The sequence below is a fragment of the Clytia hemisphaerica genome, unplaced genomic scaffold (assembly GCF_902728285.1).
Source record: "Clytia hemisphaerica strain Z4C2 unplaced genomic scaffold, Clytia hemisphaerica genome assembly, whole genome shotgun sequence".
Taxonomy (NCBI): domain Eukaryota; kingdom Metazoa; phylum Cnidaria; class Hydrozoa; order Leptothecata; family Clytiidae; genus Clytia; species Clytia hemisphaerica.
The window spans coordinates 934,032-960,164 of NW_027103627.1; the positions used below are offsets into that span (position 1 = coordinate 934,032).

Here is a 26,133-nt window from a genome sequence, read left to right on the forward strand (position 1 = left end):
CTGGTTATGCATTTAACACATATATAATTGATATCTACGTGAGCGTGACCATTAAACAATCATTCAGAACACATATAGTGACGATCTATTAAAATTAGTCGTTTGTTTCTTATTAAAAAAACGTTTAGAAACCAAAATTTCATGCTCTTGAAATATTTTTTCATATTCAAGACTTTGTGAGCAAAAAAACATCTATCTCATCAAAAAATTGAGTAATTTAGCTAAGAACATTGATGTATGCTTATTAATAGTAATTCTTATAGATAAACATGCGTTTTTTGAGCCAACAAAATTGTTTTGAAAAAATCTACTTGAGCCATGTTTTACCTATGATGGTACCCTACTTTCATGCAAAAAAAAAAACAGAAAAATCTAAGCCAGATTGATTCAGTCACTTGGTAAAATATGATGGTAAGTTGTGACTGAATATCTGTTTTTCAAGGCAAACTTAAAATTCCGTACATCATAAAAATCATTAAAGCGCCGATAACGCTATAATGCCGTCAGCCGTATCTTAGCCTTGTAAAAACTGGCTTGGTTAACCAGAGTTAAAAAGAAATGTATTGAATATGTAACACTTACCAACAATGTTTGAGTCAAGACTATAACCATATTGATCCTTAGATGTCGAATCATATTTCTGGAAAGATAAAAACTAAATCTAAAAAAAATCTTGAATTGAGGACATAAAAATGAAGGTTTGAACCACTGCAACTGTGTTCCCAGGGTTGTGAATTAAAAGTAAAAGTAGAATAAGCGACGAAAGTTGGAAACTTTCAGACAAGTTTTGATGCAAACTGCCAATTTACTAAACTTTCAGAAGCTTTTAATTTGCTATTTCGCTTGAATTTTGGCTGAGATTTTAGTATAATTTCAGGTAACAATTTTTGAATTCAGGTTCGAGTCGCTATGAAAGAAAATGTTTGACAGTGCGCAGTTTGGTTCAGTTGATTTTTACATTTGACAATGGAATGTCTTCTTTTTAAAGTTAAAGACCATTCATTTAGAACGCATTGGCGTTGAAAATGTCGAGGTAAACGATTCCAACATTTCATCCAACATGCCATTTTCTCTCTGTTGGACGGAATGTTGGAATCGTTTACTCGAATGTAAAAAACGGAAAGGAAGAAAAAATTATGTTGGAAGAAGAAAAAAAGTGTTGGATGGGAGTTTGATCGCTATCAAACATTTTGTCCAACATTTACTTCTTCTTTTCGTGTTAGATCATGTTGGATTCGTTTACTCAGTTCACATCCAACATTTGAAAGGGAATGACGCCATTAGAAATAGAATCGAATGTTTTTTTGTCAAAAATTCGAAAAATCTCGTAACAAATTTAAAATGGTAGAGAAGCTACTAGCTCGAATGTTTTTTTTTTCGGAAAATAAACCAAGGGCACTGAAATTAAGCGATCTATCGTAGAGGTGTGACCCTTTAAAGGTACGTTTTTCAGGCTTCCCAAAATGCACTGTATATGTGTAAAAAATGAGAAAATTTTAGAAAATTTGACCATTTTTTGCTTTGAAATAGATATAAATAAATTTCAAGAAATTGCACCATAAGAGTCGATTTTTCGCCAGAATTTTCTCTGCATTTTAAAATTCTTTAAATTAGACTATAATTTTCCGCATGAATAACAGCAGCAGTGGCACTGGTTACAATGGGTATAAAAATTCTCGCCACTTCTAATTTGAAAAGAATGAATTAACAAGTGATACTTTGATGGACCTACCTGGATTATGCATTTAACACGTTTATAAGTTAGGTCACGTTTTTTTAGCTGAAATATACCCCAAAATTTTTTCTCCAAAAATCGGGCTCCGTCACATTTGAGGGTTTATAATTATGAATCTTTTGCAAAAAATCGTAGAAAATGAAAGAGCCAGTCAATAATCCTAGTAATTGCTAATGCTTATAAAAAAATATGAATTGGCCGTTTTTCTATAAAAATGCCAACAACCAAAATTTCCGTCTAACTCGTGAGAAAGAAAACATCTATCTCATAAAAAAATTGAGTAAAGTGACTAAGACATGATGTATGCTTATTATAGTGTTCGTAGAGAGAAACAGCGTTTTTGAAGCCACAAATTTTTGCAAAAAGCGCTTAACATCTGTTACGATGATGGGGACCGACGGTTAGGCAGCAAACGGAAAAAATACTGATCAAGTTTTCACAAGTCCAAAAACCTGTTTTTTTTAGCGTTTTTTGCCCAAATTGCCAAAAACATTTTTTTTCTGAAATCGGGTTCTGTACATTCAAGGGTTTATAGTTATGCATCTTTGTGTAAAAATTCCTAAGAATGAAAGAGCCATCTCGAAAAAGCCAATACTAGTAATGATAATTGCTTATAAAAAAATATCGAATTTGGCCAGTTTTTCTATAAAAAAACGCCCAGCAACCCCAATTTTCGTCTAAACACACATATTCTTCAAAGGAAGCCCTCTTGCGCAGAAAAAAACTCTATATCAAAAAAAATGAGTAATTTAATTTCAGAACTTGATGTATGCTTATTATAGGCTTCTTATAGATAAAAGCTGTTTTTGAGCCAACAAAATTTTTTTGCAAAAAATCTGCTTGAGCCATCTTATACCTATGATGGTACCCTACTTTCGTGCAAAAAATCAGAAAAAATTAATGATCCAATTTTTCACAAAGTCCAAAAAACCCGTTTTTCAGCCGTTTTTTGGCCCAAATTTGCCCAAAAACATTTTTTTTCGAAAATCGGGTTCTGTCAAATTCAAGGGTTTATAGTTATGCATCTTTGTGTAAAGATCATAAAGAATGAAAGAGCCAATCTCGAGAAAAGCCAATATCTAAGTAATTGATAATGTGCTTATAAAAAAATATCGAATTGGCCATTTTTCTATAAAAACACGCCAAGCAACCCTGATTTCCTGTCTAACCACCATATTCTCAAAGTAGCCTCTTGAGCGAAAAAACATTATCTCATAAAAAAATGAGTATTTGACTAAGAATCGTGTATGTATTATAGTGATTTTTAATAAACATGCGTTTTTGAGCCAACAAATTTTTTGCAAAAATTGCTTGACCATCTTATACCTTGAGGTACCCTACTTTCGTGCAAAAAATCAGAAACCTTATGATCCATTTTCACAAGTCCAAAAAACCCGTTTTTTAGCCTTTTTTTGGCCCAAATGGCCCCCCAATTTTTTTCAAAATCGGACTCCGTCACATTTTGGCTGCCATTTTGCATCATTGTGCAAAAAATCAGAAAAAACTAATGAGCCAATCTCGAGAAAAGCTGGTAACTAACGGACGGACGGACAGACGGACAAAGGTTAATTTATAGGACCTCCACCGGGGTAGGTCCAAAAAAAGAATGAATTAAAAAAAGAATGAATGAACACCCATGTTGGATGAAAATGATGTTGGACATTGCGACGAAACAACACCTTTCCAAAATTCATCCAACATTCGTCCAACATTTCAATTTCAATGTTGGATGAAATGTTGGAATCGTTTACCTCGGCCTTAAGAATTAAAACGAATGGTCTAGAAATTTCATGGTTCAATTTTCAGTTTTGAAATCACAAACTTTGAAATAAAATGATATCGGCATTGACAAAAGCAATATAGGTTATGTTTGGATTCGTTGGAAGGTTCGTTTCAAAACTTTTTAGCGTGTCAATTTTTTGAATCAGGTCCTCAAAAAAACTACGGCAACCGACAAATATCATACTTCAAGGCATTAAATTAGCTGGCGCAATATGGAAAGAGTTAATTACATACCGTTGTTGAAAAATCTGATCCCCATGTCGAGCGCATTGTTTGGTAATCTTGTTGCCTTGGTGACAAGGAATAATCAGAACGAGGGGAAGGATCTTTGAATGTCACGCGACCTTTTGTGCCGATTAAATCAGTGGTGTCGTCCAAGAACGTTGATGGTGACTTAAAGGAAGAGAAATTAAATATAAAATCTACTTTTCAAACTTGATTTCCAGGCTTTCTGTAAATGTTACTAAAATTGTTCTCACAAAATGCTTGAATTTATTTATTTTTGACTTAAAGCTTTTATTTTTACATAAGTGTTCCCGTTTCATATCAGACAGCTCTTATTTTTAGGATTGGCGGGTCCCACCGAATATTTTCAGCCTTTGGCCCTAGGGTAGTTGAGCCCAACTGGGGATGCGGCACATCAAAGGCCGACTATCATTCCTCTCCAATGGGAAATTGACCACTCCTTTAGAGGTTTATCGTGGGCGGCCGCCAATCCACCAACGGACGTCGGAATATCAGATAAGATTTAAAGGTTCTTACCGTGACAGATTTCAGTCTTTCGTTGACACGTTCCATTCGTTTGGTATCGTCCGTTATAATGGTTGCTGTCCGTAAGCTTTTATACAGTTCCGTAGTTTCTTCAAGGTCACGTTGACTTTCCTGTACCTTCTTTGGGATTGGTGTGGTAGTTCGCTCTGGTTCTTCATCTGTAGCGTATTTTGCTGTCGAATAAAGATGAAAGAAGATTTTTTGTTAATTAAGGTTGCTACTACTCGAGGTCTCAACTTAGATTGTCAAAAAACTGATTTTTTCACTTTCTCGCAAAGTAAACCCATTTTAGATAATCTAACCATGACAACCAAACGATAGCCCATGACCCAGTAAGCATAAATATGGTATAACATCAGTCAGGGGTGATCAAAACATATTTTAAGAAAATGAGGCCTGACCCGAAAATTTGAGTTGCTTATAAAAAAAATGTGCATCGGGTTATCTTTAAAGAGTTTTCAGAGCACATGTTGGAAATTGTAGACCTTCTCTTATTCGATTTTCAAGGGGACGGAGAATCTTCTTCGAATTAGAGAAAGATTTGAACGAAAGGGAATATTCCATATGCCGCTTTTATACAACCTACAGATCAAGAGACTCGAATTACTTCAGTAAAGGGGATAAGACAGGCCGTTTGTGTATCAAAGTCTAAAATAAAGCCCCAAATACGTAAAATCGGACTTTTATCTTCGATAATCTCCAAAAACAAAGAAGAGTTCTTAAAAATTTCTTACCACTTGGCTTGTAACTGTACACTTGTACTGGATACGCGTTTCCATAGCAACAGAAAGCGATGAAGTTGTCATGTGGGTGAAAACAGATATCACTGACGGCTTGAGTGTAACCGAGTGACTTGTATGTATACACCTGTTGACCTAAAAGGTGAGGAAAAGAGGTAAATTAAGAGCAAGAACTGCAGGAGAGCAATTTTTTGTCAATTGTACACCCTGATCTAAGGGGTGCCCTACGAAAACCTGTTTTAAGGCCTTTTTTGAATTTCGGACGCAGGTCTATAACCCCGCTGAAAACAATCAAACAAAAATTCAGTGCAAAATATTGTGTTATTTTTCTATCCAACTTAATTTTCTGACTTGAAAATAATTAAATTCAAATATCCAGCCATAAAACATTTCGATTCCCGATCAAGTTTCAGTTAGTCTGATTCGCAGACCTATACTTCCTATAAGAAACTAAGATACTAGCCGTATTGTATAAGGGTTGCGAAGCGATCCAGACTCCACCTCAATTCGCAAGTTGCTAGCAAAATTAAGAGACACTCTAAAAATCCCTCTAAAAAGCTGCTAAAGAGACAGGGTCGTAAACCTTAATGCCCCAAACACACCACATAATCCACGGCGGCACAACACCCGTCGCCGCCGCCCGCATTGTTCTTTTCTTTCCTTCTAGTTATTCTAGTGTAAGTGGTGCCTTAATAAAATCGAACGATATTCGTCGAACAATCGAACATTTTTATTCGAATCGTCTGTTGAAATCATCAAAACATAAAAATAAAACAAAAATAAAAATGTAATGTACATACAAAGATGGCTTGTTGGTTCTTGGGCAGTTTCGATTTATTAATATTTCTTGACAAATTCGACAAATTTGATTACCTCCGTAAGTACTTCTTTATCATAGAATATCAACTTGGTTTTGCAAGGTAAGTTTCATTCACTAAAAGAGCACTCCTCCCGCCCGCGTGACTTGCAAAAACCTCTCAATTCTCATGGATTGACCTTATTTAATACTTGATACTTGCTGTTAAAAGTCAAGGAATGATGAAGATCCTTTCTGTCGTCACCGTTCAAACTAATTTTTTTCCATTTAACAGCAAAATAAACATTTAAAACCGAAGAACCACTGCTTAGATTGCTTAGATGCGTGCCGCCCGCGCGGCAATTTGATCAGCTTCAGATTATAAGTCCGTGTTTCGGCTTCCGGTAATTTTTTTGATGTTCACTGCTAGGGTACACCATTTTAAAACGGCATTTTTCGCAGTCCTAGCTACCAAACCGAGAAAATTTTCGTGGCTTCAAGCCAAACCATTCAAGGTCATTTTGACAAAATCATCGGTTTTGAAGATGTGATTTATATAGCAAATTTTATAGCAAATTTTCTCTTGGGATAGAAGTTAAAGGTACGTGCACAATATAGCAAAACTGCTTCGCTCATAAATTCGCTTCGCAAAAATAAAATCTATAAGAAACTTTTTTCGCTAGAGGATGAGCAGAAGCCTAAGTTTCAGTCTGATATTTTTACCCCCGCTGGCTGAAACATTCCTACGGGGCCTGAGATAAAGAGGTGTTAAAGATTTTGTTTTTAAATAAGAGTGATATCGTTTGCTTACTCATCAATTTTGATTTATAAGCTTTTTCACATTGAATTGAAACGGATGTGGAGCAAGATTAGTCAGAAAGAGGGACACTGTCTTGTCCAGAATAGACAGACACTGTCCTGATTTGAAATATGTGTCTGATATGAAACGGGAACACTTATGTATAAAAATAAAACCTTTAAAGGTAGGGTTAAAAATTACGAGATTTATTACGAACCAGTTTCTGTATTCCAGACGTTAACGAGACCGTTCTCAGCACCACAAAACACGTAAGAACCACATGGTGAGAGTGTTGAACGAATATACTCTTTGAAATTCATACCACCGACGTATGTTTTAAGAATACCATCACTGAAATATAGAGAACAGTTTATAAGTAGAAGTTGTCGTTGAGGAAACGTATACCGAGTTTATCGTTTCCCATCAACAATTTGAACTTTACTAAGCTGATTTGACGTCAATCGATACACATTTTGTTATAAGAATATACTACAAGAACATAAGGCTTCGATGGCCAAAATAGATACACCAAGAACAAGTTTTAAAAACTTCTTTTTTAGGTTTCAAAACTCAGAAAGTTGGATGTTCTTATAAAAAACGTGTACTTCGATTATCAGCCTGAGATCAGTTTGAGAGAGAATGATGTATCAGTGACAGGGCTGGTGGTATTAATGTTATGATCACAGACTTGCACCGCAATGGACTGTGTTCGATTCTCAAACACTTCCAAGCAGAGTGTTAAGGAAACATGTTGATAGACTCAATACCTTTTTTTACTAATAGAGAAAAGTTTAAAAGTTGCCATCGAACTAAGCTAAGTATATTATAGAACTTAAAGTACGTCACAATTCCTACAAAACTACATAAAAACTAGAATAGAAGGGCCATGATGCGTCTATAGTGCGAATAAAATTTAACCAAGTTAGCTAAGTAAAACCTCTTGCGAATTTTCATATCGGGTACTAAATGGAGCCGGGGGTTAGAATTAGGTAAACAACTTTTGCAAAATTAATATCAAAGTGAGATGGGTACTATGATAAAAGATAATGAAAAATTTATTTTTATCAATCTTACTTTTTCAAAAATATTTCCCCAATACAACGGGAACTATCCCTGATTGATTATGAATTGGAAGAGTAAATACTAACCTTCTCAGATCCAACATTCTTAGTATGGAATCTCTAGCATGTACCAAAAGTTTCAATTGGTTTGGATGTAACGTCAAGCTGTTTATGGAGACTCTCTAAAATGGAGAAAGGTAATTTCTTTAGTTTAGCAAACAAAACTGAAAAACAGCCATCTTTGGGTCCCAAGGAGAAAAAAAGGATGATTGGCTTTCGGTATTTATACCAATTGTAATTATGATTGCAGATTATTTGGCTCTTCTTAATAAAATCCAGATTTTCTCCATAGGAATCTGTTTGGCATCATCTGAACTCCTAAAATATCCGAACCTCATCAAGATGGTGGAGGAAAACAGAATTTGTGTTGTTTCTGCAATACTCCTTTTTTTATAAGAACATCCAAAATTTTTGAAGCATTACAATGTTCTTAACGTTATGAGTTTTAAGCCTAAAAATATTCTGAACATGTTCTTATTTTCGCGTTTTTATTTTTGAGTATTTTTGTCCATTTTTCTAAGAAATTCGGTGTTTTAGAGTATGCAAAGCCTTAAAATGCTCTTAACTTGTTCTTATATAGTTTGTTCTTACAAAAAAACGTGTAGCCAGATAATACCTTTAACTCTTCCAATTCAACTGTACGCATCAATTTCCATCGATTGACTTGTTCGCTTACTGAAAGAATAAGATAAAAATGATGGTTCCCGTCTTGCACATAACGTTGTTTCATCGTTTATCTAGATAACATTAGATGAACGTTGAAACAACGTTGTGTGATTGTAACACAGGTGGGGGCAAAACACAACTCAAAATTTGATTGGTGGCAATTTCCGATCAAAATTCGGATCATAAAAATAAAGGAGAAACTACGCACAAAGTGAGGGAACCGAAAATGGCAAATTAGGAAAATAATTAAAAATAGTACAGTTGACACTCTCTAATTCAATTTTGGAATTTCATCGAATAAGGCAGGGAGCGTCATTTATGAGAATTTCTTGTTGACGGTGGCTTTCAATATTATCGAATAATGGAGTATAGTCAGATACAGTTGATTCTCTCTAATTTGATCTTAATGGGACCAAAAATTTTCTTCGAATTAGAGAAAGATTCGAATTAGAGAGAATAATTTAAACCACTTTCCAGTTGACGGAAATCAAAAATTTTAGTTCGAATTACAGAAAGATTCGAATAATACAGGTTCGAATTACAGTGCAATGACTGCAGTAAAATGTCGAATTAGAGAGAACAGCCAACTGTAGATTTGTCGTACCGTCTTTCTTTTTCTTCTCAGCTTTTGTCTGCCACATATTGATCACACCGTTGCTATCTCCCGTAAACATCATTGTCCCTGGAATCAACAAGCCACAAATTGTTCATACCTTATTGGAAGAAATTTTCGCGGGAACTAATATTCGCAGTCGAAAAAAAAAATCGGGTTTTTAATTTAATTTTTGTCTTTTTGGACAAATTTCTTTCAATTTCCTAGGGATTTTTCAAATCTTTCGATAAAATTAGAAAAAATTGTATTTCGCGGGTTCAAATTTTCGTATTATTCAAATATCTAAAATCTGTTTCAAAATGACCAAACAGGTTATAATTGTAGACAGATATAAAACAAATTAGCAGATCTTTATAAAGTATATTTTATTTTAGTAATGACCTGTCGAGAAAATATATTCAGGAGTGGAGCATTATTATAACGAAAGTATTCAAAAAAAATTATGAAAATGAAGATGAGAAATGAAGAAGATATCTACTTCTTCAGTAATGAGGTATAATCACCATCTCAGACCAGAGATTCTCAGAATATCATCATTGTGAAAAAATCTTTAAAAGATATTTAGGCAATCGAACTAGATATAGCCCAAAGTGTGATAGGTTTTTTATAGTCAAACAGACTAATGTTTCAAGCTGTATACCGAGTTTATCGTATGAATATCTTTTGAAAATTCTTTAACAGTGATAGCTATCGATTGAAGATCGAAGCTATTTAGATTTTAAATTGGGATCATCGCATAATTCTTCACGAAGTTGTTGTTAGTAATTCTACGTTTTTTTATCATTTGTCTTTTAAATATACGTCGCTAGATTTCGAAAAGTATGCAGCCCGCAAACAAAGAAAGCGCGAATTCAATTCACCATTCGCTCTGAATATTCCTCTCTATTCCTCATCTATTCCTCTAAAAAAAACAGTCTTTCCGGCATTTTTGGCCGGAACATTCTTTTTCTCCGTCACATTTAAGGTATTGCCATTTTGCATCACTGTGTAAAAAACGGAAAAAAACTAATGAGCCAATCTCGAGAAAAGCTGGTAACAGACGAACGGACGAACATCGGTTAATTTAAAGGACCTCCGTGGTAGGTCAAAAAAACTTTTGAATTGGGGTACGTAATTCATTTTAATGTCCTTGGAGTAAATATTTCAAAAACACTAAAAAAGAAATATCTAAAATCTCCTTTATAAAGATATAAAAGATATATAAAAGTTAGACGAACCCAGAGAAGATTTGCTACCTACTCATGAGTAGGGTTAAGTTTGTAGTTCTGACAGGAGAAAACATGATTATTTCAAACATCAAAATGGTAATAATTTACAGTTCAGTTACAGTCGACAAAATACGGACCGTTTAAAAATGGTAACCAGAGAAGTGTTGTTTTGATTGCAATCGAAAATTATGTCTAATTTTCACTGTTACAATCTTTTTTGGTTTTCAGTTTGTTATGAATATTAAAATGATCGCAAATGACCAATCCAATTAGAATGAGAAGTTCAAACAGAGAAAGAATGGATGCACCAGTCATCAAACCTACACATCCACCAAAGTTCGAGAATAAATCTACCCATGTATATAATGGTACTTCCTCAATCATTTCTATTGAAAATGATGGAAGACTAATTCCAACTTCCAAAACATTGGGGATGTAGACAGGTTGATATCCAAACTCAGGGATGATTTCTTCCTCATAGCAAGGTGGCAGTTTGCATAAAGAATCACACTGTGACGTCACTAATGTATCATCTTCTATGCTTTTTAAACAGGTTTTACCAAATGTGTCATTCACAAATGTTTCATTTTCAAATCGATATGGTTCACGCATATGTTTCCTATACATTTGTGGAATAGCACCGCATTTTGCGAACACTTTCTCCCAAAAACAACCTTTCTTACATTTTGAAATTGTGTAGTTCCCAGTGAATTTATTTTGTGTGTAATTACCACTCCCTTTAACACAATCTGTGTAAGGTAAACCAAGTTTGACGTTTATTCGTTTCCGTATCTTAACATCATAAAAGCCTTCAATCAGCCAATAAATTGCTGGTATTGCTTCTTGAAAACTCTCTGTAGCGGAATTAATAAAAAGCATTGTCCAGTACTCGGACGGTCTGTTTTCAATCATAGTTATCATTAATAAATTTGATGGTGATTTTTCAGTGAAATTGCTAACTGAGAAACAATTGGTTGTGTTATCAATGCTAGCCATGTGGTTTTTGTTTTCTAAATGGACGAAGTCACTTGAATAGAGGTTGACCATTATTACAGCAGAATCATTGTGGCTGCATTTTGTTAGATTATGTCTACATTCATTCAACGAGCCATTCCAAAGAGTTGGTTTAGGGTAAATGGGTTCACCAACGCTAAAGTGTGTTTTCTCTCTCTCAAAACTTTCAAAATTACATATGGTTAAAGTTGGATATGACATTTCTGTTTCAGCTATAATTCTTGAATTTGTTCGGCTTTGGTGAGTAAAATAAGCATCAAAATGTTGCTTGGAGATAAAAACAGCAATTATGAATGATGCTAAGACAAGTATGGACCAAATGATTTTGTTTGGGATTCTACCAGTAGCTATCCGATTCAATCCATGAATAGTCAAACCTTCTGCGTATGAGTGTTTTTCGTCACGAAGTTTTTCATTGAAACCTTGTTTAGTAATATTGCATTGTTGGGAATCTGTTCTTGGAGATACGATTTGTAAAGGGATATCTTCTTTCTTTGCTCTCAAATCTTTATTTCGTTGAATATGTTCTTTGCTACGTCTAAGCCAGTCATTGTCTTTCTTTTGCAGATGATTGTCAGATATTGGTATATCCTTAATGTCTATTGCTTCTTGTTCCGTTGTACAATCTTCATTATTTGAACCATGTTTCAACAACTGGCTAGGGTAGAGTTTCATTGTATCAGGCATTGTTAAACCATCAATTTCATGTAGTTCATTGCTCAGTGAGCTATCTTCGTTTGCATATCCTTCATTTAACAGAGATTTCACATGATCGTTGTCTTTCGTTTTCCAATCTAGTATTGTCTTTTGGTTTTCAAAAACAATGGCTTCCAAAGAATCAAGTCTTTTGACCAAAGAATCGATGCTATTTTGTGTTTCCATTCTTTTAGCTTCTTCTTAAATCAGTGTCCACTTCGTATAAGAAATAATCTTATCTGAAACTTGATTTACATTATTTTAGAATAATTCTAAAATATTTTTTCATTTTCGTTACAATAGGACAACTAAAACATTCAATTGAGAATCATTCACTACTACCTCTTTTCAACTTATTGACTGCATGAATGTAACCTGAATTATTGTTATTTTTGAATGATTGGTCATTCATGAGGACCCTAGCTACAATCAATAAGTGTGGTTACCCATTCAATGTCGGGACTTAAGTTTTTCTTATTTTTTTAATTCAGCCCCCCCCCCCCCGTCAGCAGTTTGCGTTATTGCGTGAATGGGCATTTTAGGTTGGTGAATGTGTGAAAATTGAAAAAAAAAATGCGTGAATGCGTGAATTGAAAAAACTTGCGTGAACGTGAAAATGTACTTTTTGATTGCGGGAATGCGTGAATCTGGGCTATTTTGTGCGTGAATACGTGAATTTTCCCATTTTTCCACCGATTATGTGCAGTTTTCTCAATTTTCCAATGTTTCCCCGATTTTTCCCAAATATTTTCCGATTTCTGAAAAATCGGGTTAATCGGGAAAATTTGCGTGAATACGTGAATTTCAAAAAACAAATTGCGTGATTGCGTGAATTGAGAGTCTGCTGGGGGCCTCATTCAGTAAGATCAGTTTTATGATTGGAAGATATTTTTGGTGTTTTTTTGGCTTAATTAATCCTCTTCGAGCATCCTCGGAGAAAACGAAATTCTTTGATAACTTATGAAATATTAATCAAATTGAATCGAAGTTTTGCAAGTGTGTAGCAAATATAAACCTTTGGTTTCTTTGAAAATACCGAAAATAGGGCCCTCTCTAACTCTTTTTTCTCCAATTTTGTTCCACTCGTATCGTGTATTTTACAGACCGGTCCGAAATTGCTATCTTTGCCAGGATAAGCCCTAGTCCTTAGCCTCTATTGGGTTTGAGTTTTTGTATATTAGAATCAGTAATATAATTTTGTTTCTTGCAGCACACAGTTCGTTTGAAAATTTTGCCCTTTTAAATTAAGCGTAAAAAACCATAAAAGGATACTTACCATCTAGACTGAAGACCAAAGCATTCACATAGCCTGTATGCTCTGTAAATTCTTTTAATAGCTGAGTAAAGAAAAGAAATAGCGAAACTATAACGCAGAGACTTTGATAAACACCTCCCTCCCCCTTATCTAAGAAGACGATTAGGTATTACAATTCAAAATATATTCAGTTGACGCTCTAATTATACGTTCTAAACGATATGCTCTATTATTCGATAATATTAAAAGTCACCGTCAACAAGAAACTCCCATATAAACGACGCTCTACTATTCGATACACTCCCTTATTCGATGAAAATTCAATCCACTTGAAAATTGGAGAGCGTCAACTGTATTGAACAAGATCTAGCTGACAAAAAAACCGTTTTATCAGGAAAAGACTAGGAGTTCAGCTTAGGGGGGAGGGGGCGTTAAACACCGCACCTAAAAAATCCAACAAAAATTTTGATAAGGTTTGAATAACTGGCAGAATAAAGTGGTCATATTTTACATCGAATAGCCGGAAATCGAAATATGTAGGGGTTCAAATAACGACGGGGAGTCTCCTGTAGGACTTTTGACTAATGATTTTATTCTAAAATAACGTCAAATTGAATTCAAAACAAAATTTAATAGGACATACCTCAGCATGGAGACCGTCTGATATCTTATTCCAAACTCTGATAGTGCGATCGTAACTGCCAGTGACAACCAGGTTTTGTTGAATGGGGTGGTACTTACAAGCGTACACATACGAAGGGTGGGGAAACACTTTGATAGCGGATGATAAAAATCGTTTCGTATCCCAGCATCTACAGAAATAAAAGAATGAAACTGTTATGTCTGCTTTTCCAATGAATTTTTTAACCCCACTGTTGAGGATATTGATCTTTTGAAGTATCGAACCCCCTGGATATCCTACTTGATTAGTAAAGACCTCCTGGACATCCACTCTTAAAAATATACTCAGCCCCCTGGATATCCTGTCTTATAAAGATGCTTACCCCTGGATATCGTGTTTTTTACTAGAAAAGACACTTTAGCCCCTGGATATCCGCTTCCTTGTAGTAGATATTTAACATATCCATCCACTTTTGAACAAAAATCGTTAGCCCCCTGGATATCCTCAACATTTCTGGAAAAGCCCATTTAAGTAAAAGTTTAAAGACATTGTTTTTATGATATACAAAGCAGACGCGCCTCGAGTCCCCCTCCCTCCCTCTAAAAAAGATTGTTGATAAACTTTGGCCTTTTTATGTAATTGACTTGAAATTCTGCAAGTGTGAACTAAATATAGACTGGCATCTCTAGTAAAAACTTTGGCACCATTGATGACGTCATCACAACCTGATGAAGTCACCCTTTCCAAATACTAGAAGCAGGACCCCCTTCTAAATTCTTTTCACCTTCATTTCTTTTGCTCTAATTTCGTGAAGCAACCACTCCTGACATATATTTTGGGGACTCAAGGCCAAATTGAAATTTACAGACCAGTCTGCAAAGAACCAAATACTCATTTGATCGAGAACGAGCCAATCAGTCAATAAATCATTTTAGTCAAGTTTACATTCTGGTCTGTAAAATACCAGCATGACAGCCGGTATGATCCTAGTATTTATTTATCTTAAATAAGCCCCCCCCCCCTATATTGTAATAAGAAATATGCTCTATGGGTTAAAAGGATTTTAATTCTCAATGTATTGTTCATGCAGTTTCAGGCGGAGGAAATTTTTCTTGTTTAAAAATTCTGTGTAGGAATATTGCAGTTTAATTAAATTTGAAACATTATATTAAAGGTATTATTTTTACATAAATGTTCCCGTTTCATATCAGACACATATTTCATATTAGGGCAGTGTCTGCCTATTGTTATATTATGCTGACATAAACAAAGAAAATGTTTTTTTCCCTCTTTCTGATCATCTTGCTCCACATCCGTGTCAATCCAATGTGAAAAAGCTATGATAAGTAAGCAAACGGTATCACTCTTATTTAAAAACAAAACCTTTAAAAGAAGAAAAGCTTTGAAATTACGATCTGGCAATTCAAACATAACCTGAAAATATTAAAAACTTACAAATGTAACAAAATGGACCTACCTGACAGTAGTATCTGCCGACGCTGAGAGTAATTCTTTGCCGTTAGAAGACCATGTTAAAGCATATACAATTCCAAAATGATTTCCGAAAGTGCAGATCAATTTGTTCTCTGGAAACTTAAAAATATCGTAACATAGGAGCCGTAAAATTTGATGTCAAAAAACGGTATATCTATTACAATATTTTTTATTACAACATCCAAAATTATGAAAGCTTTCGGATGTTCTTAACTTTTTAAGTTTGAAGCCAAAAAAAAGTCCCTAAAGTGTTTCTAATTTCACAATTTTGCTCGTATTTTAGGTCGTATTATTACTAAACTCGAAAAATAGCATATTTTACTAAAATGTTCGCATACCTCATATACTGTGACTGGAAACCCTTCATTTGTAGAGCATCCCAATGCAATATACCTGAATTTGAAGACAATGACGTAAACAAATTTCTTATAGGATACAGCAGGGGAACGAAATGGACCGTTTAAACATATGACATGCGAAGCATCACTGTTACATTGATTGTATGGCAGGCCTGGTGCGCATAGCAACGCCTATTTTGCTATGAGTTACGCTTGTGGATGCTTGTGCTTGGAAAATATGTTTGGTTATTTTTAGGAGATAAACTTGGAAGACTGGTGTAGTTGTAGACTGAGGATTTACAAAACAAATCAGAATGCGGAGATTGGTACCCAGGACAATTCGAATTAGTGTCAGACCTTATTTAAGAATGAATGGTGGTGACTACATATTCAAACACTTACATCTAGATCTTAGCCCGTGACTAACCCAGTGGTAAAACTAGTTAGTAATGCTAATACACTAAACGTTAATATTTCGATCTGAGTTCACACTATAAACAAGAGCACAATAATGCGAGGATAAATAATAGTAAGCGGTATCGTACTCATTGACTTCCAAGCCCGAAGGTATAGATTAGCGCGTGGTTTTTACACAAACGTCGGATTGAAAAAATGCAGTCCTCAAAAACAAAACAAAAAACAAATAAACCGCTAGATACAATCCGTCGTCATGATTGCGCGGCGTTCTAGGCGCGTTCTGGGTGGGAAATAAGTGGCTTTACTTTTTCTTTCCTGGGAATAGTTAGAGATTCCACTCTAGCCCTTTGAGCTTTAAACTCAATGATCGTACCTTCCGTCCTGTGAGAAACTGACAACCGAACATCCTTTACGACCGGTTGGTATGGTTAGTTCCGCATGATTGGGTATCCGGTTAACTTGACCCGGTAATTTTGTCCATATGTGTGAAGTAGTCTCGTGGTCACTAAAATGAAATGAAAATTGACCATGGAAAACTCGAAATGGTATAAAGAAAGTCAATATTGAATGTGCATTTCTATATAAAGGCCAGTTTCCGCACTTGCACGCGCTCCGATCACACTCTTTCAAGCAAAGCTTCCAAGCTATTGGTCAAAAGAAAAATGAAGCAACTCCATTGGTGCGATCTGACGTAACGGTTGAAGGACTTTTTTTTTCGAGCGCGCGCTACATTTTTTTTGACGTAATCTTTTTCCCAAGCAAAAAAGATTGAAGCCAAAAGGTGCAATCGCAGCGCGCGCGTGTAGAGACCAGCCTTAAAACGCCAAGTTCAAACAAGCAAGTTCTAAAATCAAATTTGCTTCATAGATCATACAATGTGTCCATGAGAAAGTAAATTTCACTGCTGGTAGGAAAGATGACGTCATTTTAAAAACGCACTCGTATGAAAAAAGGGACGTTTCAGAACATGTTCAAACGTCATGGCATTTGGGTATTGTTTTTTGTTATGGATCAAGAGTCATCATATTGGTTTCTGAGCAAGAAAACGGAGCAATTCCTTTCAGATGAAAATAATGGAGCATAACTGCTTCGATAACAGTTTTCGTTCACTTTGTAACATCTTATTTTTTGACGTTTTAAATTTTTGGTGTCTGCCCAATTTTTCGGAACCGTTTACTTTCAAATCTTAATGGGCTGTTCCATTAAAAAACCATACAGGGAGAGGGGGTGAACGAACCTTTTCAAGTCAAAAAAACATATTGAAAATATTGAAAATACCCCCTCGAAAATGGCAAAATTTGCAAAAATACCATTGGAAAAATTCTTTTCATATCTTAAAGCAACTTAAAGTGAAGGTGGACGAACTAAAACCAGTCTTTTATCCCCTAGAAATTTTAGAATAGTTTTTTTAGCCCCTTGAAAAAATGAAAAAAAACCCTGGGAATTTTTCCCGGTTTATCATCTAGGAATGTTCGTCCACTCTCTGAATGGATAAAAATGAAATGGCCCAATGTCTCAATACAAACCTTTGTGCAGCATTTGTTTCCAACGTACTATTCAACTCTTCGAACGTCATACCAGCTCGTTCCTATTTGGAGAAAAACAACAGAAATTACTGCTATCGAATAAGTTTAGAAAATCAAAAGGATCTCCGTTCACAATTAAATAGAAATACAATCGACGCTCTCTAATTCGACTTTCTACTATCCAATACGCTCTATTATTCGATAATTTTGAAAGTAACAACAAGAAACTCTCATAAAGGACGCTCTACCGTTCCCTTATTCGATGAAAATTCGATGCTTTTATTACGAAAGTTTTGCCTTCTCGAAATAACTCTCTACCCTCCATGCTTCACCTAATATTTATCCGTGGTTCGAAAATTATGAATGGTCTGTATTTGAATATCAAAACAAAGAACTTTAAAGATGTCTCATGAAATTTAATAAAAACAGGCTATTGGGATAATAGATTAATGCATGGATAAGCATTGATCTGTTAATAAGGGGTCAGGCTTTCTACATTAAAAGATATTATTTGTTATACTATAGAAGGAGGTCCGCCTCTTATGATAGCGGTTGAACCCGTCTGGAATCTGTAGTCTTGCCAGAAAACCGGTTTTGAGATCTCCAGGACTGCCTGTAAGCTTTGTGTTCGCTCAGTGCGGGATTGGAAGAATTTGAAAATTATGAATGGTCTGCAAATTCTATAGTTTTAATATTCAAATGCAGACCATTCAATATTAAAACAAAGAACTATAGAGATTCTCATGAAATTTAATAACAGGCTGTTGAAATAAGAGATCAATGCATGGATAACTATCAATCTGTTAATAAGGGGTCATTTTTTCTTTCTTTTGTTTAAAAATGTCGTGTAAGCAAATGGCAGGAGATAGATATGTCAAATAATATCCCTTTTAACAATAAATCAGAAAGGTTTTTCATCAGACGTAAAAGGGATTTTACACAGTAAATTAGCACAATTTTCTTGAATTTTTTGGTGAATTTTGCAGAACTTTGAGACGGAAAGCTTATTTTATATACTTCAATGAGATGGAAGAGCTTTCAAAACAACAAGTATGCAATGCAATGGCACAAACCATAGATTTATAAAAGTTCGAAAGCCATATGTCGTACTTTAAGCCATCGCAGGCAAAAAAAAGTGAATATCGAAAGAAATATAGTTGCTATTGTTTTCGAAAATCTGTGAAGCTTCTGAAATTTGATTGTAATATCACGTGACCTAGGTAAGATTTTCAACCTAACCACGGCACAGCCAAAGCACGACATCTAGCCCTTCGGACCTTATAAATCTATAGCACAAACCAGTTGTGTTGGGAAGGTGGATCTTGTTGTTGGTTTCAATCCTTTGGGAGATTGAACGCCTTTGACAGTGACATAGAATGTGGAATCATATTTGACACGTGACCCGTACATCCACCATTGGTAGATCTACAAAAAAAAGTAAAAGAAATGAAATCAAAATATCATAGAATTACCTTCGAATCATCGTGCACGTTTTTTATAAGAATATCAAAAACTTTAAGCCTCCTGATTATCTTAAATTCTTGAGTTTTAACCCTAATTTCACCATTTCACCACAGTATTTTAGGGCGTTTCCTAAAAAAATTGGGTATTTCAGAGTCCATAAAGCTTTAAAATGTTCTTAACATATTCTTAATATTTTGACCATCGAGGTCTTATGTTTTTATATAGTTTGTTCTTATAAAATTTGTGTAGATGGAAAAGCCAAAACAATGTCGATCTAATTCTAATGGACATTCAAATAACGTCATATGTATGTTGAAACAACGTTATGGAGCTGGAAACCTTTCCTAACAAAGGATAAAATTCCATCAAATCGTTCTAATAAGGCTGGCTGGACTTAAAACCAACATTTTTTCAAGTCCAGTCTAATCTAGCATGATTTTTACTTTACCCCTTAAAACCAGTACAACAAATCGGTTCCAGGAAGAATTCGCCACATTCAAAACAACTGCTTATTCGGCTTTGAAGTTCAAAGTTCTCGCCAGTTAACACATTCACTCTGCCGCGAACACTTTTCAGAAATCGAAAATTTTAACTTTTGGAATTTTATCGGAAGTTAGTCTCGTTAAGTCTTGATTCAAATGCTTCCTTATTATATATCAATCAACACAGAACTTTTGGATCCACAAACTAAAAACCTTAAAACCCAAGGGTTTAAACCAAGAACTCAATTTGATAGCGCCTTAAGTCTGTGTTTACACGTCCACTTTTTCCAGATCACTTACAGACGGCTCATAAATATACGTCACAAAAAAGCGTTTATTTGACGTCAAAAATTTTTTTTTGTTAAAAAAACTGAATTTTTTTAGCTAGAAATATACCTTGAAAACGGCCCTGGCCGAAACATGTTGGAAATTTCTAGCATCTAATGGTATTTTTGTCTCGATCCTCCGTCCGATATATTTTTTTAACACAGAATTTTACGTAGATTCCAGATACGCAATAAAAAGGCAAACAAAAGTTTCGTACTACCGGTATTTTGACCGTTCTACTAAGTAGTATAATAAATCCACCATGAATTAGAATCAACAAATATTATATACCTCGATGCCCGAGTTTTCCGATGGTTTGACACGAGTTTTAGTGACAGGTTGATATAACTGTAATCGCAATCTTTTGTCTGTGTTTGTGACTCCAGTTGTTGGACTTACAAGCTGAAGAAATGAATGGAAATGTATTAAAGACTTTGTAGTAAGAATGGTTGACATAAGGACGACACCCCTTCTCATAGACCAAGTGGGACCCCTCCCACTGTAAATATTGGCCAAAATGGAAAATTATACTCCAACTTTCGTCCCTGCTGAAAATAATCAAATAAACGAATCCTCACTGCAGAATATTTTTATTGTGATATTTTCTCATCCCGCTGAATTTTTTGACTTTGAAAACAATGTAATGAAATTCAGCCATGAAAAACATGGGAATATCATACAATCTACATTAAGTTACAGTCTGTACTCGAATGCAGAAACTGGTCTACTGGCCAAAAATATACTACAATATATAACAGTACCTTCCTCACCTCCAAATGAAGTAAATCTCTACAGTTTAGTGTTGGCAAGCATAAGTCATCTCTAATTCAAATTAGTTTCATCGTTAGAAAAGTAAAGCCCTGCAGAGTTTGGCTGCTTTAAGATAAATAGCTGTTCGTCTCCCCATGGATGTAAAATTTCATAGGGGAAAGTTAAGTGTTACCAAATAATCTCTATTTTTTATAAAAGTTGGATTTTTTATTAAAGACTTGTATGGACCCGGCGAGCCATTTTGAGTGGGGGGGGGGGTGGCAATATTTTGGAATAAGTTTTTCACTTTTTACACCCTCAAAACACCTTAAAAGGTTATCTAATTGCGGAGAATAATAGTTTTTATGGCTTAAAATAGTAACTTTTAAAAAAGTATGACATGGTCTGCAAAAAAGTGGTCGGAGGCGACTTCGGCGGCGACTCACAAGGTAGTTTAAAACACTAGGTTCTATCGTTGTTAACAGTACTAAAATAGATTGATAATAATAATACCTTCAAGAACGCCCAGGCTATTCGATGCCATCCTTTGTCTGTTTTCGAATATTCTTTGCTGTTCAAATTCATTTGCATAAAGTCGAGGAGCTGGTGAATGAAGAAATAGAAAACAGAATCCTTTCATTTCTTTCGATGGGCTCTTCCAAAACTCCAGAAAATTTTTCTACATGGGGGGTGGAGGATATTGGATATTTTGTCCGGGGAGGATTTAGAATACACAATTCTGACCCGCAAAATTGAGGACGGTAAAAGTGCTGATTTATCGTCGTCCTTAGCTGGTCAGGATCTAGTCAAATTAGAACCTTACCGTCTTCGTCGCAGTAAAACACACATACATAAACTCGGTATTGATAATAGGGGGAAGGGAATTGCCACGATATTTAGTCACAGATTGTAGAATATCCAAAGTCAAAACAATCTTACCTCGAAGAAAATAACAACAGGCGGGCTATCTTGTTCTCGTTGAAGGAAATATGAATATCGTTCGTTGTAAATGATCGTCTCTTCCCAAGCTGGTGTAAGTGTTCTACGTAAATAGTAAAACAGGCTAAATGGGCTATTCCAGCTATAGTCTGTACCCCCTTTGTTGAGAAGGTGTGACGTCCAGGGTGGTTTTGAAAATAACAAATCTAGGGGGTCTGGTTTTTTGAGTGTAAAAGTCATTAAAAATGAGGTTGAAGATATCCAGAGTGGTCAGTAAAACAAGGTCAAAAATCCAGGTTGGTCCAAAAAAGAGAACCCTGAAAAAGGGTTGTTAAAATTGGAAAAAAAATCCAGGGGGTCACCTTTCCCAAAAGAAGACCTTCTCAACGTACGGGGTACTAATCCGACTACTCTCTGTGGCGCAATTTAATAATTAAAGATCAATAAAGATTTTCAAGGAAGGGGATTTAATATTTTTATTCAAATTTGCTAAGAGAAAGCGTTTTTTCGAGTCAATACAACTTAACGGAAAATTCTTCTTGGCGACTTTATCGAAAACATTAGTGTATGAGTGCTCTTGTGAAAAATGTAAGATACCCTTGCATTGAAGCGATAAAGTAGCGTTAATTAGTTAAGCGATTCAAATACTAAAAATAGTTTGCACTCCACCGCAAGGACTCGGGAAATGATGAAGAACTCAAGAGTTTTGGCGGGAATTTGCTTGGTTTGATTTAGTTGTAGCATAAAAATGCTGTACGCAAAGTCTAAATCTTTCTTGTAAAATTCATTACCAGTGCGTAGCGCGTTGTTTTGTTTAGATAATTCGTTTTAACTTCAATGTTTTTTCAAGTTCAGCATAGTTTTCCTCAATTTAAACATTGTTAACCAGGTATATGCCTATAAAGTTATTTATACCTTCTTTTTTTGAAGTCAAATGGTTGCGTCATCATCGGCAGAACGTAATCGATATTCTCGTTTTCATTCTCCAGTAATGATGTCACATTGCGAGATCTAAACGAGAATAAGTTTTATCAATGATTAATAACGCGTCTTCAAAAAAGTAAAGTATGTACATTCAACTCTCTCTCTATAATTCGAACCTCTATTATTCGAAATTTTTAGCAAAAAAAAAGAAGATTAGTGCGTAGACCTTGAAAATCAATTTTTTTTAAAGTGAAAAAAGCACCCCAAGATAGTCACCCACGGAACAAGTGGGCAAAATTTCTGTTGTTGGGTATGCATGCCACTTCAGCTTCAAGTCAAGTCTTCGAAGAAACTATTTGCCTAGACACAACTTTTTTACTCCCGACGTTAAATTGTTAAAACCATTGAGCTTAAAACCAAAAGGGTTGGAGAGGAATCTTCAACCTTTCAATGGCAAGTCTTAAAACTTTTGATTTCAAATGGTATCTCTTTCATCCAATCTGGCGTTTGTGTAAAAACAACGCAGGTCACGTGTTTCAGATCAGATGGGAAATAAGAGGTGTTATTTCCGATCCAAGAGTTTCATACTAAAACAGTGGCTAAACCAGACCCCTGACATAGAAATTAAGAATTTAAGGAAAAAAACTCAGAGGTCTTGGCATCATTATACATTTTCAAAGCTCTTTTAGTATTTTATAAGATTACAAAAAAGTCAATAATTATGGGGCACTAAAAAAAGCAATTCAAAGAAATGTAAGAATATCATAAAAATACCTACTTATCTCTTTTTTTGACATATTGTCCGGTTTCCATGTCAACAATATGAATTCGGACGACTGGATGATGGATTCGAATATCTGGTTTCAATTGATCACATCGATGAACGATCAAACATAACAGCAAAACTGAAGAATTGAAAATTGAAAGTCAATTTAACTTTTCCAGGGCGTGAAAACTTTTTATTGAAATCCAAAATTTCCAACTGGCATAAAAGCTTGTAATTTAAAAGTTTTTTGCATTTTGCCCTTTTAAACGAAGTGGTCTGGAGTATAGCCTTATAGTTTGGGACTCGCTATTTTGACATATTTTGAGCGTATATATACGCGTCATTTGGGTTTGAAAGATATTTTTCATGCGTGCTGTAGGAGTATCTGCAAGAGATACGTCCTAATCTTAAACGAGTTATTTTTCTGTCTTTCTATCACTTATTGCTAAAATCAAAAAGCTTTTATCTCGTATTATCGGAAAAAGAAAATTGTACAGGAGACTGAAAGTGTGAAACATTTTTCTACAGTCTCTAGGTACAGACAGTAGATTCAAAAAAGTACACACCGGGTGTCCAAAATAAAAAACTTAACTTAAAACTTAAACTATATGATTTCAAACAGGTATAAATTATTGACGTTTTGACTTCCAATCAACACACAATTTTACACAAAGGAGATTTAGGGTATTTCACATCAAAATATTAGCATTTGAATACATGTAAAGTTTTTTTTGGGACACCAGGTAAAAATGTCATTTTAAATACAAACCATCATCCTGGTATTTCTTCTCCATTGCATTCATTATTCTCTCAGATGCTGATGCTAAAAAAAATGAGTACAGTTTTTAATGGGAAAAACTTAATTCTTTTTTGCTAGTCTTTATATAATTCCCAGGTTCCATCCTTAGCCCCTAGTATGTATAAGTTCTACACGGAGCAAGTTTTTAAACCCCCTTGGGAACAATATTCCTAGCCTAGTGAAATTGAAAAAAAGATACCATTTTCCTTATGCCAATTCTATACTGCGACCTATAGATTTGTGGAAACTGGAAGCTTTTGCAAGCAATAAATTTCTGTAAAACCTTAATTCAAGAGACAGTGGAACCTGAATGCTTTTTTTAAGGAAGGATGATAATAGTACCTTTGCGTTTTCTTTTCTTCTCTTTGGCTTTCTTGGTCTGATAAAAGATGATGCAAGATTGATATATTAGTATCCAATTCGACCATTCCAATTATAAGATAACATTTTCAGGAGGTAATCTAATATGAAGAGAAATTCCAGGGGTCTAAGGATTCTAAAAGTCCCAGGAGGGTGAAAGACTGGTTTTAGCTCGTCCACCCTTACCTCAAGCTACAAAATTTTTTTGCAAATTTTTCACTTTTGCGTAAACATTTTTAATAATTTCTCTTGGTTTGAAAAGGTTCCTCCACCGCACCTCCAAACTCGTATTAAATGGAATAGCCAATTGACATTAGCTGTCAAGGATGGTGTTTGATAAAAACGTCAAACCTTTGATTTTGTTTGAAGTTCTTGATCATCATCTTCATCTTCTTGTTGAGATTGTGGTGCTTTTTCATGATCGTCCACAACACTGTTAAAACTTTGTTCGAATGCATAATTTTCTTCACCATCCTCCTCGCTTCTATCAAGAGATTTTAGATTTTACCATTAGAATAAAATAAAATTAAGGGCTATATTTCCTATATGCAGGCCACTCAGACGAATCAGAACGATTTTTAAATCTTGTGTTGAATACCGTTTCTTTTCGGTAATATCAAACAATCCCGAGCGATGCCGTCTGTTGTACCAAAGATCAGGCAAGAATAGTATCGGTTAAAGGTGTACTAAGAATGAGTTGTGTCGACGGGAAAAATTTAGATTTCACCTACGCTACCAGGATTTTTCATTCCATTTCTTGGTTTCCACTTTGATGATTTTCGAAAAATAGAAGCCTTTCAAGCGTATTGACGCAAATTCGATTTTTTTGCTACTGAAAGAGCTTTAAAGTGACGTCCAAAATTTGAATGTTTGGAGCCCGAAAACCTGAGCTCAAAACATTTGAAAAAGTCGCAAAGTGGAATAGTAGTAATTGTAATTGCAAAGAAAAAATGCGAGTGACGTCTAGTATAGGCTTCAAGTGTTCCAATTGTAGACTGACTATGTTCAGAAGTGAGACTTCTTAATTCTTTAATGAAACAAGCCCTGAGACAAAGCTGTAAAATTCCTACTTAGACTTTTCACTTTTTGTTCTCTTCTTTCTTGTGGAATCATCAGCAGCTTTTTTCTTCTTTTTTCGAGCTTTTTCTTTCAAGTTGGAAGATTTCATCTGCTCATCTAGAACATCATTCCAATATTAAAATCAATTTTGTCAATTAAAAATGAAAGGAAGATTTCATAATGATCACCCTTTGCCTCTGTAAAAGAGGGATATTGATGGGCTATAGTATTTTTTTGAAAATATTGTTGGAAGTTCTGGTGTGTAAATAATAGTAAATGGAAGTAAAAAAATACCAGAAAATATTCTCTTACAACTTTTTCAAATGATTTACCCTTGCAGCAGAAAGAATTTTCCTCTTGTAAAAATTCTTATTTTTGGAGTCCCTACCCTATCTCTCTGAAGTTGTTGGATAGGAGAAAATTTAGAACTGTTTTTACTTGAATACCTTCATCTTGAACTAGATCTTCAAGAGATCTACTTTGCTTTTTCTTTGAGTTTGATGGTTTAGATATCTAAAATCAAATAAAAAGGTATTAAAACTGTAGATCTACTTTAAGCCATAAACACAAAAGCTAGATAACACTTACAAACTACTTCTCATAAAACATGCAGTGACTCAATTACAAAATCAATTATTTAATCTGCAATTCTTTCTTCCTACAGAGTTAG

The 26,133-nt window shown here is 34.8% G+C and overlaps 1 protein-coding gene across 1 annotated transcript in view; it reads right to left on the minus strand.

Moving 5' to 3' along the window:
* LOC136802541 (jouberin-like) overlaps positions 1-26,133 on the minus strand; it is a 38,814-nt gene that overhangs the window by 7,069 nt on the left and 5,612 nt on the right. Inside the window, exons 4-28 of the mRNA XM_067059277.1 lie at positions 25,910-25,976; positions 25,475-25,580; positions 24,756-24,888; positions 24,387-24,423; positions 24,015-24,068; positions 23,258-23,384; positions 22,471-22,566; positions 21,556-21,658; positions 21,130-21,219; positions 20,158-20,268; positions 18,893-19,018; positions 17,594-17,655; positions 16,441-16,572; positions 15,651-15,705; positions 15,296-15,411; positions 13,840-14,008; positions 13,218-13,278; positions 9,015-9,092; positions 8,361-8,419; positions 7,772-7,866; positions 6,841-6,974; positions 5,023-5,163; positions 4,280-4,461; positions 3,752-3,910; positions 583-640 (exon numbers count right to left, since the gene is read on the minus strand). Coding sequence (XP_066915378.1) covers positions 583-640; positions 3,752-3,910; positions 4,280-4,461; positions 5,023-5,163; positions 6,841-6,974; positions 7,772-7,866; positions 8,361-8,419; positions 9,015-9,092; positions 13,218-13,278; positions 13,840-14,008; positions 15,296-15,411; positions 15,651-15,705; positions 16,441-16,572; positions 17,594-17,655; positions 18,893-19,018; positions 20,158-20,268; positions 21,130-21,219; positions 21,556-21,658; positions 22,471-22,566; positions 23,258-23,384; positions 24,015-24,068; positions 24,387-24,423; positions 24,756-24,888; positions 25,475-25,580; positions 25,910-25,976 — 2,551 coding nt within the window. The remainder of the gene's footprint in view (positions 1-582; positions 641-3,751; positions 3,911-4,279; positions 4,462-5,022; positions 5,164-6,840; positions 6,975-7,771; positions 7,867-8,360; positions 8,420-9,014; positions 9,093-13,217; positions 13,279-13,839; positions 14,009-15,295; positions 15,412-15,650; positions 15,706-16,440; positions 16,573-17,593; positions 17,656-18,892; positions 19,019-20,157; positions 20,269-21,129; positions 21,220-21,555; positions 21,659-22,470; positions 22,567-23,257; positions 23,385-24,014; positions 24,069-24,386; positions 24,424-24,755; positions 24,889-25,474; positions 25,581-25,909; positions 25,977-26,133) is intronic.